Source organism: Pinus tabuliformis, chromosome 4_1 (assembly GCF_031772625.1).
Source record: "Pinus tabuliformis cultivar Carrire ecotype Pingquan chromosome 4_1, CPIR1, whole genome shotgun sequence".
NCBI classification, from domain to species: domain Eukaryota; kingdom Viridiplantae; phylum Streptophyta; class Pinopsida; order Pinales; family Pinaceae; genus Pinus; species Pinus tabuliformis.
This window is the reverse complement of record NC_142303.1, coordinates 578659648-578677004: the sequence shown is the minus strand read 5'-3', so window position 1 is coordinate 578677004 and position 17357 is coordinate 578659648. Positions and strand designations below refer to the sequence as shown.

General features: G+C 37.8%; 1 protein-coding gene across 1 annotated transcript; it reads right to left on the bottom strand.

Moving 5' to 3' along the window:
* Positions 1-2828: 2828 nt before the first annotated feature.
* Positions 2829-3517, bottom strand: LOC149177247 (heavy metal-associated isoprenylated plant protein 12-like). Its single transcript, XM_089423353.1, has 2 exons — positions 3393-3517; positions 2829-3314 (listed from the first exon to the last, which is right to left on the bottom strand). The coding sequence occupies exons 1-2, from the start codon at positions 3493-3495 to the stop codon at positions 3049-3051; spliced, it is 369 nt and encodes a 122-aa protein (XP_089279479.1). The 5' UTR covers positions 3496-3517; the 3' UTR covers positions 2829-3048.
* Positions 3518-17357: the final 13840 nt, after the last annotated feature.

Below are 17357 nucleotides of genomic sequence, written 5' to 3'. Positions count from 1 at the left end.
GTTGCTCCACCTCTCTCAACAGTTGGTCAACCTCGAACTAGGGCCATGAATCCACTATGGAAGTAGCTACTCAAGTCAATTACATGTTTAGTATTGAATATGAACAAGACCAAGATACCAAACCATGATAGTCGCAAACGAATAAGATTACATACCTCATCATCCTCAAACCCAAGTAGTGTACCCCCATCATTTCCCTCACAATCCCTTATGTTGTGTGACTACATCTAGGCATATAACTGAGCTGAGAAGGGATGTCTTAGAGCCTTGTGGCTTCTAGGAGTTCTTGCTACCCTCAAGGATCTCAAGGTACCCTCTAGGCCCATATAGTGACCCTTTTCCCTCACGGCTCTAGCCTTCCCTGATGCAACCCAAGGAAAACTTCCCTCCTACCCTATCCCACCAAGACTCCTTGGGGTACATTAGCTAAGGATATTTTGGTTCTTCCTAGAATTAGGTCCACCATCATCCCTTAGCAGTCTTTGATGGAAAGGATGTTGAATCTCCTTTATTCCATTCCTTTAACCTTTTATTTATAATATAAGATTATAATAGTTTATTATTATTCCTAAAGGTGACATTGGGAATATTTTAACCATAATAGTTATTTGACTTAGGAACCATGTCTGGGTTTTTCCACCTAACCTTTCTCTTCTTGTGGATTCTTAGCTCACTATACTATTTTTGTCCCTTGGCCTGGATCCATGATGTCATTTATTATTGCATGTGCACTTTACACATTACATTTCTCAATATTGTTTGCCTTTTAAAACACAATCACTCTAGCTTGACCACACAAACAACTTACCCCTAAAACACATTAGTAGACTATCCCACTAGCCCTAAAACACATTAGTAAATTAGCCCACTGGCCTAACCTATAGAGGCACACAGGCCTCAATAGAAACCAACACACTCACCCAATGATAATGAATACAAGTACATACAGGCGTCATCCTAGGGGTGCGACAATATCTATCTCAAATGCTCACTCTGTCACCATCTCTTCCTCTACCCCTCTCTTCCGCTTTCCCTCTCTCACACTCTCTCCCTCTCTTCCTCTTCCCTTTCGCTTCCTCTTTCCCTCTCTACCCCACTCTCCCTCTCTCTTCCTTCCCCACTATACCCTCTTCATCGCCCCCCCCCTCTCTCTCCATCTATTGTCTCTCCTTCACTCCCTCTCTCTCTCTTCCTCTCTCCCAACACCCTCCCTTCACTCCCTTCCTCTCTTTCACTATCCCTCCCTTAATACCCCCTTTACAAGAACCCATTTCGGCTCTATCTCTCCCTCCTCCCTCCCTCTTAGTGATTATAGACATAAGAGAATGCATGTCCTTTTAAAAACATATGTTGTTTTAAAAGTTCACACATGTTTTTCAAAATGCACACATGTTCTTGAAATTATCCATGTACCTTTGTAAATGTGCATGCATTCATAGAAGCACACATGCACTTCTAGAAATGTGCATATGTTCCTGAAAAATCCATGATGGCAAGGATCTTTGTTTTTTTTAGGGGGATTGAGGCTATAGGATTGGGAGTGCATGCATTTTTCAAGAATACACGCATGTTTTTGTGTGAACAAATTTGTGGTGACCCCATTTCCACTTTTGATACCATCATTATCTTGCACGCACCTAGATGTGGCACAGAGTTAGATGAATTGTTCCTTTCATAAGGACACTAAAATAATAGACGACAATGGAAGAGAAAGTATTGGACTAACCGCATATTTGAGGGAGAGGGACACTAAAAATAAGGATGATCATCTTCGAAGGAATTTTACTTTTGAGGTAGGCTAAACCCTAGTTTTGTACATGTACATCATTTTGTTATAGCACCAGAGTTTTTTTTGTCAAGTACTTATGTGATGCAACATTTCTACGATTTGTAAACACTATAAAAGACTAATGTTGTTATGTGGATCTTATGTGATACAAACTAGATGTTTGCGCTGGTGAAGGCACTCCATTATTGATGCTTGATTATTGTGGTTCTTTGGTGGTGGCTACACTTTTTTTGGTTTTTCCATTATTGATGCTTAATTATTGTGGTTCTTTGGTGGTGGCTATAGTTTTATGGTTTCCCTGAATAGGGTTCCTAAGAGCTTATAGACTATATAGTCTTGTTATAGGTTGTATGTATTTAATGTGATTCATTTCTTTTATCTATACTATAAAGTTTCTACTTCTCCAAAAATGTATAATATCACATTTGATCTCTAATTTCCATTTGTTTCTTAATTAAATAATTTTTAATAAGTGTTGTTCAAGTTAATTTGACATAGAATAAGAACGAATTTATTAAGTGATTTAACATATACTTAGAAGATAAGAGTGTATTCACAATTGTAAATAAACTAATCTCCAATCTATTATATGGTTGGAAAATTGTGCTTCAAACGTGTTGCTACTTAATATATAATAGCGGGTATCTCGGGCTATTTAGTGCGTTGGGCTGCAGAGAAGTAAAATATTATTCATTTTTAATACTATAAAATATATATATCACGAATAATCCATAAAATTTAGATTGAAAAAATCTTAAATGCAAACTAAAGCTTCTACATTTGCAGAAAAGGTCCTAATTCATAAATTTCTGCATCTTCAACAGTTATCTATCCCACGCACGTATGATAATGTGGAGAGATTGTTTGTTGTGATCATACCCGAGTTTGAGAAGCTTATTCTTTTTGTACCCAATTTGTTTGGATTGGATTTGATGGTGATATTGTACACCATTTTCATTCATAATTGTTGAATCTTCCCATCTAAAATGCATAATTTTTCAAAAACAGGAGACGTTAATACGAAAATGTTCCCATTCCATGAAAGGAGACCTTAGTACCTGCAGGCCTAGTACATGTATCTGTATAGTTAATGAAGGTAAGTAATCCGCCATTGTCCCATTACCTCTGAAAGTAACTAGTTCCCAGCTGCTGCTGCATTACAAACAACTTTTAAAGCCTACTGAAATTCCTATGAGACCACCAGTTGTCACCCCAAGGTCATACTTTCCACCATAAAAAAGAAAGAGGACGAGATAGATCTAACAGATGGTGCAGCCATTGGGATACTCACCTCTCACGACAGTAGATGATGAGTATCCTTCATAAGGCCCGTACCCATAATGGGGATTCACTTGATGATGATACACAACTGTCGGAGTCTCTGCAGCCCCCTTCTCTTCTTTGGCAGGACCCACGCTCAGCAGCTCTCTGAATCCGAGCTTCATCAGTCTCTTTGCCAGAACCACGGGATCTGCTTCTCCGATCACAGTTATCTCCCTCCGCTGCATATCGGCTGCAACAGATTCTGCGCTTGCAATCAAATATCATATCACTACTCAAAACCCAGAATTGCAATGCATAAAATATTGGATTGATAGTTTACCTTCAACAGCTGCAACAGCTCTCATAGCCCTTCTCTTGCTTTTCTCGTCGTCGCTCGTCACTTTCAGTACCATTTTCTGCAAATATAACACATTCAGGGTCATCCTCGTTAGTGAGTCGTTTCGATAATTGATGATTGCAGAATTTGTCATTGAATAGAGTTAAAGTAGTAACATACCTACACATAGAGCCGTGCTACGCGGGCGGTGGCGCGTTTCAACGCGTCGGCAAGACTCCCAAGTCAGTACGCGGCAGAATCTTTGACGACAGGGAAAAGTAGCTGCCATAGGTGGTGGGTTCGACCAGCAGTTGAGCGGGTTTCTAAAGTCTTCTCAGTCGTAAGTTCATTTTGGACTCTTTCCAGTGCTCTGAATTTTCTGATTTGCAGGTGTTTTAACCATTTTGACTGGGGTTTTACCAGAGTGATTTCTATTGCTGGTAGTAGCTTGGTTTAAATTAGGGATAAAATGGTTCTTTTCGATTATTTAAAAAAAAATAGTAAAGATTTTTAAAAATTTGAATTTATGTCGTCGGATTATAGAATTTAAGTTGGTTAAAGGTTTTTCGGCTTGTTATATTTATTTATAAACTTATTTTAAATAATAATAAAAACACAATCTTGTTTGATTGAAATTGTCTCTCTGATTAAGGTGAAAAGGTCGTTTGTCTATAAATGAGACTAAACCATTTGTAACTAGCATAGGATAGTTCATATCATATTAAATTGTATTTTTCTATAATTAAGTAAAAATTTTAAATAACAATGCTGGATTTTTTTTTATAAAATAATAATTATGAAGTATATATATTATTGTTGAAATAATTAAAATAAAATAATAATAAAAAGATTAATATTGAAATATAATTTAATATAGGTATATTTAAAAATTAAAAATTTCATTTGTTTATATATTTTCTAAATTTAAAATATAAAAACTCTATTATAAAGGTTTTACTAGGAAATAAAGAAGTCTATTTATTTATTGGTATCAATATTTCTTAAAAAAAAATTATATGGTAGTAGAATTATGTAAAATTTTTCCAACTAATGCACAATGATGTGTTTAGACCTGTGTGAGTCTAATCATGGGGAAACTCTATGTACTATGTCTCATTTATAAATGACTTCAATAAATATATTTATTTCCTCGTAAAGAAATATGAAGTCTTTGAGAAATTCAAAGAGTTTAAGGATCTTAATGAAAATCAAATAGAGAAGAGAAGAAAATTAAGGTGCTTAGGAAAAATAATGGTGGAAAATTATGTGGGAGTGAATTTGAAGAATTCTATAAAATATGTAGTATAAAATGGAGCTGTAGAAGGGATGAATAGGATGTGGATGGAGAATGCTCAGTGGAGTTGAGTTAAGATAGGAATTCTAGGTAAAGGTCATGGACATTGCTTGTTACCTAGTATATAGATGACCCTCATTAGTGTTGGATGATAAGACTCCACATGAGGCATGGACTTGAAAGAATCCTTCTCAAAAACACCTTAGGTCATTTGGTTGTGATGCATATGTACATGTTCCAAAGGAGAGTAGGAGTAAGCTAGATAAGAAAACAAAAAAGTCTAAATTTATTGGATATAAAGATGGTCTAAAAGGTTATAATATTTAGAACATAGAAAGTAAGGAGATAGTAAATAGTCGAGATGTGGTATTTAAAGAATTCAAAGATATTTTCAAATAGGAAGTATTACAAAGGGAAAAGGCACCAAAAAATACAAAGCTTGAATTAAAGGATGATGAACCAGACTCTATAGAAGAACAAGAATAAGAATAAGAAGAACCATAGACTTTAGCATTGAGGATATTGATCAGTGAAAGAAGGTAGCGAAAAAGGTATGCTCCACATTATTTTCATTCAATATTTTCCTTGTTTATTACTAATGATGATCCTAGAATTGTTAGGGAGGTATTGGATCTAGTGGATGGAAAAATCTGGAAAAAGGCCATGGCTAAAGGAATGGCAGTCTTGAACAAGAATGAGGCTTGGAATCTAGAGTAGTTGTCAGCTAGAGGAAAGCCCATTGGTAGCAAATGGGTGTTCAAGCAGAAGCTAAATGCAAAAGATAAAATGGAGAAATGCAAAGCTTAGTTAGTAGCAAAGGGTTATTCCTAGTTACAAGGATTAAATTTGTTGATATTTTTTCTCTTGTTCCTAAGTTTACTTCTATTAGATTTCTTTTAATTATTGTGCTTCTTTTGATCTTGAAGTAAAACATATGGATGTGGACATAACATTCCTTTGTGGGGATCTGGAAGAAGAAGTCTACATGAAGCAACTAGAAGGATTCGTTGTGAAAGGAAAGAAACATCTAGTATCCATGCTAAAAATTCCTTTTATGGGTTAAAGCAATCGCCAATGATGTTATATCATGAATTTGATACTTATATATTGGGACTTGTAACATGCACAATTCATCCAACTGGGGTGATGTGGTCACCACTGACACCACTACCATAATAATAAAATATAAATATACATAACATGACATAATAACATGCAATAAAAACCATAAAATATCTACCATGGGCATGCATAAAACAAGTTTCAAATACTTAAATGTTAAAATATGTTCATTGGTCGCACACAATTCTAGTTATTTCAATAGTTGTTCAATCCTAAGTTGGGGCCATGAATCCACTATGATAATGACTACTCAATTCAATTACATGCCTGATATCAAATATGAATATGACCAATGTACCAAACCCAAAAAGTCTGAAACCAATCTTAGGCCTACATGCCTCATAAACCCCACACCAATGTAGAGCACCTATTTCTTTTCCCGTGCAATACCTTGGGATGTGTGACTACCTCTAGGTGTCTAACTCAACCAGCCATGGATGTATTAGAGCCTTATAGCTTATAGGAGTTTCTACTTCCCTCGAGGGTATCAGGGTACCCTCTAGCCAATGTAGGGACAATTTTCCCTCCAAGGCTCGAGCCTTCCTTGAGGAAACCCAAAGAAAACTGCCCTCTTACCGAGGTCCATCTAGATTCCTTGGGGTATAGTATCCACGGATCCTAGGGTTATCCATAGAACCAAGTCCACCATCATCCCTTGGGAGTCTCTAGTGGAAAGGAAGATTAATTCCCCATATTCCATTCCTTTTACATTTTATAATTTAGGATTAAAGTATTTTATTATTATTCCTAAATATGAAGTTTGGAATATTATAACCATAATAATGATTTGGATTATGAACCATGTGTAGGTTCTACCATGTGACCTTTATTTTTGTAGAGTATTAGCCCCTATACCATTTATTTTCCCTTCGCCTATTGTTATTTATTACTACATGTGCACTTTACACATTACATTTGTCCTGATCGTTGGGTTTTTTACAGACATGCTCTCTAGCCCGATCATGCAAGAAACCTGGCCTTAAAACACATTAGTAGACTAACCCACTAACCTAACACATTTATACCCATGGAGGCACATATGCACCAATAAAACCTAGCTCATTGGCCTAATGATAATGTACACAAGTAAATACTTGGTTCATCTTAGCGGTTTCCCAATATTTGTCTCATATGTTAACTCACTCTCTCACCCACTCTTCCTCTTCCCCTCTCTTCCTCACTCTCCTCTCTCTCCTTGCCCCACTATCAACCTTCTTTCCCTCTTTACCTCTCCCTTCCTTATTCTTTCTCTATACCTCCTCACCTCTCTCTCTCTCTCTCTCTCTCTCTCTCTCTCTCTCTCTCTCTCTCTCTCTCCACCCTCCTTCAACTCCCTTCCCCTCTTTCTCTATCCCTCCCTCTGTACCTCCCTTGATATTTACTTCACGACAACCCCTTTTGGCTCTATCTCTCCCTCCTCCCTCTCTCTTAGACATTATAGACATAAGAAAATGCATGTCCTTTCATAAATGTCAACGTGCTTTTAAAATTGCACACATGATTTTAAAAGTGCACATATGCTTTTGAAAATGGACACACATTCTTGAAATCATACATGAATTTTGTATTAAGTTCATGTATTCTTATAAGCATACATGCGCTTTTGAAAATCTCCATGTGTTCCTCAAAAGTTGATGTTCGAAATCATTTTTGGTTGTTCAAGGAGCATTAAGTCTCTAGGATTAGGAGTGCATGTGTGTTTTTAAGAATGCACGTTCATTCTTGTGTGAGTGCATTTGTGATGGTTCCATTTCCACTTATAATACCATCATTATCTTGCGAGCACCCATATGTGGTGCATGGTTAGATGAATAGTTCCTTTCATGGGGACACTAGAATAATAGACCACCATAGAAGAGGAGGTACTGGACTAATGACCTATTTGAGAGTGCAACATCTTAGAAGAGGGACACTAAGAATAATGAGGATCATCTTGGAAGGAATTTTACTTTTGAGGTATACTAAACCCTAGTTTTGTACATGTACATCCTTCTATTATAGATTGCTCCATGTGGGCCTTGGTTACTTGTGTGGACTTATGTCCTTATTTTATGCTATACTAACTTACTTATTGTGTATACAAGGGAAGATAGAGCATTTTTATTTATCATTCATCATTCTATTGTTTTCTTTGTACCTTTCATAATACGAGGATTCATGAGGAAACACTAAGTGAAGACAAGGGCAGAGATAGACATTTTATATAAGCATTGGGAGATAACTCTTTTGTGATGCTAAGGTTTGCACTATACCCATAAATCCTAGATAATAACATGACATAGGAGATGTTCATGTTTCTTATGGCTCTTGTTGTGATATCTCTTTTGTGATGCTAAGGTTTTCCCTATACCTATAAATCCTATATACTAACAAGACATGGGAGATGCTCATGTTTGTTATGGCTCTTGTTGTAGAGATAGAGTTTCCACCCTAGTAGAGGACACAAAGAGCAGAGCCAACTCAATACATGATTGTGAAGTGTTAGGTCCCTATAATACTAGTGATTCTCCCATTACTATTGTCGTTGTATCCCTTATTGTTATTGTTATGCCCCTATTGTCTCTACATTGTTATTATTGTGCCCCATAGAATCCCTCTATTGTTATTTTTGTGCCTCTATATTATTATTGTTAGGTTGGCTTGGTTATATTGTGACCCCTTAGACTCCTATATATAGAAAGGAGGTTTTGTCATTTGAATCATCCAAGAATTGTTCATTTCTGTAATGTAAAGGAGGTTTCCCGCTCAAAGAGGCTGAATTATAAGACGGTGATCTATCTTTTCTATCTTTTTGTGAGCTGGTTTCATAACATTTGGTATCAGAGCTTTGGATTCTAGGGTTTCGCTGCCCCAAGTAGGTCATCATGGCATTTTCACTATAACTTTTTTTTTTGTGACGTTTCAGAAGCTAAAAAAAAACCCATTTAAGACGAAATCGTTCTGAACTTTGGATCTAAATTTTAGAGCTTGTCCCGTTATAATTGCAGAGATATGATCTGAGGATGTTAGGGTTTTTGTAGACTCCCGAATTACATTCCAAATAGGTGACCTTGGGAAAATTGTCATAACTTTTGTTTTGAGAATCAAGTTGAGATTTTGTAACAAGTTTCAAAAAGAGGACGACCTTTAGTTTTCTGTGTATCAGTTTCAGTTAGTAAGGTCGAAACAATGACATGTGGCACGTCGTACAAGTTCGCTCTACTGAACTAGTCTATAATCAGGTCACCGTGGGAGATTTGGCATCTCTTCCTTGGAGAATCCAATCTTGATTAGAATTACAGGGTTAGAAAGAGGAATCAAAGGGCTACCGCAAGACAAGATTTTAGATATTTGAGGTATGCATTTACATAAATACAATAGATTCAATATCAAGCTCTTACAAAGTGAAAAAAAAAGGTGTGTAGTTTTTTTTTTAAATTTGCATAAGATTGGTTTGAAAAATTAGTTTGAAGGAATTCAAAGGTTATAGTAAAGCATTATTATCGGTAATTGATGCCCCAAATAAAGAAAATGGAAACACCTAGTAAGCAACCTAAAATATCTAGCATGACTCATCAAGAAGAGGAAGAAATGCAACATGATATATCAAAATTACAAGACCAAGTGCAACAAATTTCACTCGCACAAAAAGCAACAGAAAATAAGATGGATGGTTTAAATAAAGATCTAGAAGCTAAGATGGATGGTTTAAAGAAAGGCGTGGAAGCTAAGATGGATGGTTTAAAGAAAGGCATAGAAGCTAAGTGTTGGGTGTGGAGCCTGATTATCTTTTGTATTCAAAGGTATCGCCGCATTGGATGATCCAGGTGGATGTTGGTGGCCACCCACCTATCCCATCTGGACCCCCACAACTGTCCCTTTCAGTTTTTCAGTTTCCTTAATTATAGCGCAGTTTACTATTTTTAGCAGTTTTTCGGGTCCTAAACTTCCGGAGCCATTTTGAGGCCCTAAATGACGTTTTTTGGGAAATCTACCACCAGCGATTTTTCTGTTAAAAAAATTGCCTTTTCCGTCGTAGTCCTTGGAGAGATCTTTCCAACGGGCTATCATGCGTGTCAAACGGAGATAATATGACCAATTCGCGACCCCGAGAAGTTGATGTACCAACTTACCCAAAAACGGGGCCCACAATTTGGCGTTTCATCTTCTAGGGTTAGGTTTTGGAATGTGAAGGGTTTTCCATTGTTTCTCAACAATAACTAGGCCTTCGAGCCTCATTGTAACACAGTTCAGAACATTTCAGAGGCATGTAGCTGCCACATCTCTTCTCAGAGATAAGCTACTATCGCCCTAGCTGGTTTAGTTCTATTCTGGTTGTAAGGATATTTCAGTATTTTCCATTAATGAAATGAAGCATTATTTTCGCTTCATCTTTGTGTATATGGTTATCTCTGTATTTTGTTGCATTCCTGTTTAAATCCGGATCACCTACATTAATTAATTGAGATCACTCACAAGTGATTTTGAGATCAAGTGGTATTAGAGCTCCTAGGTTGTTAAGGTTAGACAAGCTTGTGCCGGATTTAGCTGTTGAATGCTAACTAGGTCAAAGCTCAAATTAGGAGAAGGAGAGTTGGTCAAGACTAATCCTAAGATTGGAAGAGTCTATTCTCAGAAGACAATGTCGGAGGAAGGTTCTGTGGGGCCAGACCCTCAATTTATAGATAGTTACCTGGCCATAAGGTCCAAGGTAGAGGAAATGTGTAAGGATTTTAGAAAACACAAGGATGAAGATTCATCAGGCTCCAAACAAGATAAAGGAGAAGAAGAGTCTCTCCTCCATGACCACTCAAAAGGCAAAGGGAAAGAAGAAAGCTTTCTCACACCTCCTAATAGCCTTGAACATAAAAAGAAGACATCTTTGATTAAACTAGATGTTAAATTTGATTTACCAATATATGATGGAGTATTGAATAAAGAAAAGTTGGACAATTGGATTAGACAAATTGATGTTTATTGTAGAGTGCAGAGTATTGATTCAGACAAGTGAAAGATTCAGCTGGCCAGGCTACGTCTTAGAGGCCCTACCTTAGTTTGGTGGGAAGGCAGGACCCAAGCTGACATGAAGAGACATGGTGAGACTCTTTCTGTCTGGAGTGAATTTGTTTCTGCAATCAAAAAGCAGTTCTATCCACTGGCCTACATGTAGCAAGCCATGATGAGTTGGCAAACTCTTCGTCAATTGAAAGGGAAAAGTGTACAGGGTTACACCCAAGAATTTAGGAAGAGAGCATTGATTCTAGGAATCTCATTAGACTCACTTGAGACTTTGTTGAAGTACATCGGTGGTCTACACAGCTACATGAGGCACACTATCCTCATGTTTAATCCAACTAGTATAGATGAGGTATCTGTTCAAGCTACACATCTAGAAGCTAGTGGAAGGAATGGAAATACAAAAGTTGGGGGATCATCCCAACTCACTGCAAGCAAGAATAAGGAGAAAAGAAAATAGAAATGGAAAGCAAGGAAGGCCAATATTGCACAGAAAAGCAAGTCTTCATGCACTCACTGTAAGAAGGATGGGCATGATGATGAGCACTGTTGGATTATGCATCCAGAGCTGAGACCTAAAAAGTTCGAGGGCAAGAAGAAGAACATTACTGCAGCTATTCAGAAATATTTGGGGTCAGACTCAGGAGATGAAACAACCATTGCAGCCACAGGTATAAAAGGTAAGAATTCTAAAGCATCTACTAGTAATTCTTCACAATCTACTATTGATGAAGAAAATGAGAGAAAAAGACATGAGATTTTCCATATTCGAGTTATTTCCAAACATCGAAAGATTGATACTTTGTTTGATAGTGGCTCACAAGTAAATTTAATTTTTGAAGCAATTGTAAAGAAGTTGGGATTACTGACTACACCTCACAAGAAACCATACCCATTAGGATGGTTAAATGATAAAGCACAACTACAAGTGACTAGACAATGCAAACTCAAGTTTTCTTTTGGGTCAACATTTGTAGATGAGGTTGAGTTAGACATAATTCCTTTGGATATATGTGGAATTGTTTTAGGAAGTCCTTACTTGTATGACAGAAAAACTATTTTCTATAGAGCTGAGAACAAGTATCTACTTGTTAAAGATGGAATCGAATACTTTGTAAGAGCTCATAAGCTCAATAATAATTACACTCTCATAAACTCAGGGAAGATGAAACGAATGATAAATTCATGAAAACAATTTTTACTGATGGTTGTAAAGGAAAAGAAACCTGATAAAACCAATGTATTTGAGGGCTGTGATGCTAAACAACAAGCTAATTTAGAAAAAGTTGTTTCAGAGTATGATATCTTGTTTCAAGAACCTAAAGGTCTGCCACCCAAAAAGGAAATAGTGCATGATATTAATTTGCAGCAAGATGCTCCATTTCCTAACATTGGAATGTACAGGTTGTCTGCTTTAGAGAATGCAAAAATCAAGAAGCAGGTGCAGGAGTTGCTCGAGAAGGGGTTCATCAGACCTAGCACATCTTCATGTGGGTCACCAATCGTTTTGGTGAGAAAGAAAGATGGCTCATGGAAAATGTACATTGATTACCGAGCACTGAATAAGATAACAATCAAAAATCGTTATCCCCTTCCTCGCATAGATGATCTATTAGATTAATTGAAAGAAGCTATTTATTTTTCCAAATTAGACTTGCATAGTGGATATTATCAGGTCAGAGTTGCAGAACAAGATGCATGGAAGGCTGCTTTCAAAACAAAGCAGGGATTGTATGAGTGGATGTTTATGCCTTTTGGCTTAACTAATGCTCTTGCTACTTTCATGAGAATAATGAATGATGTACTTAGACCTTTTCTTGATGATTTTGTTATTGTGTACCTGGATGACATTATGATATTTAGCAGAACATGGGAAGAACATTTAAAGCATGTCAAGCAGACACTAGATGTTTTGAAAAGAGAAAAATTTTATGTTAAACTCTCAAAATGTGAATTTGGAAAAACATCTTTGAATTGTTTGGGACATATAGTAGGGGGTGGTGAATTGAAGATAGATCCCTCTAAGGTGGCAGTCATTGTAAACTAGCCTAAACCCAAATCTACTATAGAAGTTAGGAGCTTAATAGGAGTAGCACAATATTGGAGAAAGTTCATTTCTAACTTTTCCTTAATTGTAGCTCCCTTACATGCTTTAACAGGATTGAACAAGGTGTTTCAATGGGGAGGCAAACAGCAGAAAGCCTTCAACACCTTGAAAGAAAAGATTAGTACAACACCAGTACTAGCACTACCTGATCTTCAAAGACCCTTTGAGATCCAAACGAATGCCAGTGACTATGCCATGGGAGCAGTGTTGATACAGCATGGTAAACCCATATGTTATCATTCTGAGACATTTAATTCTGCAGTAGTTAACTATCCTACATATGATAAAGAATTGTATGCATTAGTACAGAGTGTGAAAAAGTGGAAACATTACTTAATGGGAAAAGAGACAGTAATACATATTGATCATAAACCACTTCAATATCTACACTCCCAAACTAAGTTGCAACAATCAAGACACTATAGATGGATGGGTTTTCTACAACAGTTTCATTTAGTCATCAGATATAAAAAGGGCATACACAATAAAGTTGCAGATATGTTATCTAGACCCAGTATAATTGCATCTACTATACTTAAGCATAATTCTATGTTACATGAGAGCTACATTGAACAATATGCTCAAGATATAGACTTTAAAGATGTATATGGAACTTTAAGTCAAGGCAAGCGAATAGAAGAATTGGATTATCATGTAAAGGACCGACTCCTATATCATTGTGGTAAGTTATGCATTCTACAAACTGAAAGAGTAAAGATAATTCAAGAAGCACACACTTCTCTAATATCAGGTCACTTTGGGTAAGTAAAACAGTTGCACAGCTGGAAAGATTTTGTTATTGGCCAAGAATGAATGAGATAGTTTCTAGGTATGTAAGAGGGTGTACCATGTGTGCTAAAAGCAAGCCCAATAATAGAAAACTAGGCTTGTACACTCCATTACCAGTTCCTTCTCATCCTTGGGAAAGTGTTTCCATGGATTTTGTTAGAGGACTGCCTAAATCTAGGAAAGGTCATGATTATCTTTATGTTGTTGAGGATAGGTTCAACAAAATGTGTATTTTGATGCCTTGTAATAAACATATTACAACTGAACAAACTGCAAAACTATTCTTTCAACATGTATGGGTTCATTTTGGATTACCCACTTCCATTATATCTGATCGAGACACCCGAATTGTGGGAAAGTTTTGGTCAAGTCTGTGGGAACTGATGGACACCAAACTGAAGAAAAGCACAACTTTCCATCCACAAACCGATGGCCAGACAGAAGTAGTCAACAGGACAGTGATCCAGTTACTCGGGGGATATTGCAGTAAGCATCCTAAGCTTTGGGATGAACATTTGTGTTATGTGCAGCATGCTTACAACCGAGCTAAACATTCTTCTACACAGAGATTTCCTTTTGAAACATGTTTTGGTTTCACACCAAGGCCACCTTTAGATTTTGTCTTTTGTAAGGACACAACAGTTGAGGGACACATAGATGTGGATAGGGAAACTAGGTTCTTCAAACAAATCCAGGAGATCCACCAAGCAGTTCAGGAACAGTTGGAAAAGATCCAGGCCAAATACAAGGCAAGGCATGACAAGCATTGGATGGAGCATAGTTTCCAAGTTGGTGATCAAGTCTGGTTGTATATCAGCAAGGATAGAATGCAAGGTGAAGGTAAAAATCTAAAGCCTATCAGGTATGGACCTTTCAAGATACTTGAGAAAATTGGTGAAAATGATTTTCGCCTTAATTTACCAGCTTACATGCACATCTACTCAATCTTCAATGCAGACAACTTGAGACTATTTGAACCTTCACTAATTGAGGATCCCGAAGAAGAGAGTCAATTGCCTTCTATTGATGACCTGCTACCTGAATATCTTAATGAATTGCAGGAAGACATAGTTTTGGACAGGAAGGTGAGAATGACATGTAGGGGAGATATTGAGTACCTCAGAATTGGGCTCAGGGGTTCAAATCTGAGCAGTGCAAAGTGGATAGAGATTGGACAAGTAAGACAATTGTACCCTCACTTAGTCGATGCTTGAAAACCAACTTTTGGTGGTCCAAAAGCTTTTTCAGTGGGAAGGCCGTGATCCAAATTAGATCCATGAAAATTATCAGAGTTCTATGTCTGTTTCAAATCATGACAGACTTCAAGATCTTATGAACAACAAGCTATCAGGAAAGACCTCTGGACAGTGGCAGTTTGTAGCCAGCACGGAACAACGAGGACCTCAGTCAACGCGCGCTGACCGTTGGCCCATGGAGACCATGTAGTGGCGTAAACTAGCAATTGGGAAGACCAAATCAGAAAACAGAGGCTATTTCTGATGCGCACATCACTGGGCAAAACCCCTCGAAAAGGAAAGGCCCCAAGCGCTCGGTCACAAGGGAAGCCAAGAAACCATGGGAAAAGCGCTAAAAAAATAGGCGGGTCGCGCGCTCCAAAACCGGCAGAATATCAGAGGCATTTTGGGCAGTAAGTAGATTTGTCAAAGGACTAAGCGATTCCATACACTGGGTGATGTGTGTCCGAAGGATGAGAGAGAAAACCTCTCTCATCGAGGGCTAACATTCGAGCAAGTCAACCATGCGATAAAAGCGATAACTATAGGATGTGGAGGCCCCAGATCTAACGGCGGAGATTGCACCCGATGGGAGACCAGATTTGGAGGGAGAAATAAACTATGGAGCATAAAAGTTTGAAGTCTGATTTGACCGCTGAGCTGGCAAATGAATCATTTCATAAAAGTTACCGAAATAACGATCCATTCGAGGAAAAGCTGGCGCTCAGTTCGTGAGAGGACATGTGGCCACCTCCTGTGAAATGTTACATAGTGGCGATGACATAGAAGTAGGGAATTTGAAGTGAACAAAGGCAGGCGAACTGAAGGGGACGGAAGAGGAAGCGACCAGTCAAGGGATAGATTGGCTTTAAGCCATGGATAGATAGAGAATAGAATAGAGAGAGAAAAGACGAGAAGACAGTGAGACAGAAGAGACAAAATAGAGAGTGAAGCAAGAAGCAGAGAACAGAAGTCGAGCTGACCTACAGAGCTAAGGCAGCATCGAGTAGACAGAACCAAGAAGGCTTGAGAGGTTCAAGCAATCCCTGTGAGGATATTGGTCAGGAATTGAGTACCAGATTGGATTCATCCCATTAAGACTAGTTGAGGTCGAGACTTGGTAAGGGGGAGTCTGTGTACTCTAGTGGCTTGGGGAATCCAAGTACCACCCTACTAAGCATCATCTGCTACAGGAGACTCACATTGAGCTCCTCATTGTAAAAAATCTACTTAAAGACACAATAAAAGAAGGCCACCACTGAAAGCTAGACCAGGAGACGTAGCCCAGGAGGATTGGGTGAACTCCTTATTAAATTGTTGTGTTTTGCATTTTCTTGTTGTGTTTCTCTTACTGTTTTCCAGTGTCTGTTTATTTTGCAATCTTATCGATCCGTTGCCTAAGATAATAGACACACACACCAGCACATGTGTCTGTAATACCTACATTAATTAACTAAGATCACTCACAAGTGATTTTTCAGATCATTTTCAAAAGTTCATGTATGCTTCTAAGAATACATGAACTTTATAAAAAATGCATGCATGATTTCAAGAATATGTGTGCATTTTCAAAAGCATATGTGCACTTCTAAAAGCATATGTGTAATTTTAAAAGCACATTCACATTCATGAAAGGACATGCATTGTATTATGTCTATAATCTCTAAGAGGGAGGGAGAAGGGAGAGATAGAGACAAAAGGGGTTGTTGTGAAGGAGATATCAAGGGAGGTGCACAGAGAGGGATAGAGAATGAGGGGAAGGGAGTTGAAGGATGGTGGAGAGAGAGGGAGTGAAAGAGAGGAAGTAAACAGAGAGAGAGAGATAGAATGAGTGAGAGGTGAGGAGGTATAGAGAAAGAATAAGGAAGGGAGAAGTAAAGAGGGAAAGAATGTTGATAGTGAGGAAGGGAGAGAGAGGGAGAGTGAGGAAGAGAGCGAAAGAGGAAGAGTGGGTGAGCGAGTGAGTTAGCATGCGAGACAAATATTGTGACACCCCTAAGATGACCCATGTATGTACTTGTGTACTTTATCATTTGGTCGGTGAGCTAGGTTTTGTTGGTGCATATGTGCCTCCATGGGTATAAATGTGTTAGGTCAATGCACTAGTCTACTAATGTGTTTTAAGGATAGAGTTCTTGCGTGGCCAAGCGAGAGAGTCTGTGTGTTAAAAAGCTAACGATCATGACAACTGTGATGTGTAAAGTGCACATGTAGTAATAAATGACATCGCGACTATAGGTCAAGGGAAAAAAATGATATAGGGGTTGTTGCAGCTCTTGAAGGTTAACAATAAATCCAATATTTTGTACATCACAATTCTGGGTTTTTAGTAGTGATATGATATTGCAATTATGGGTTTTTAGTAGTGATATAATATTTGATTGCAGGTGTAGAGTTTGTTGCAGTTGATATGCAGTGGAGGGAGA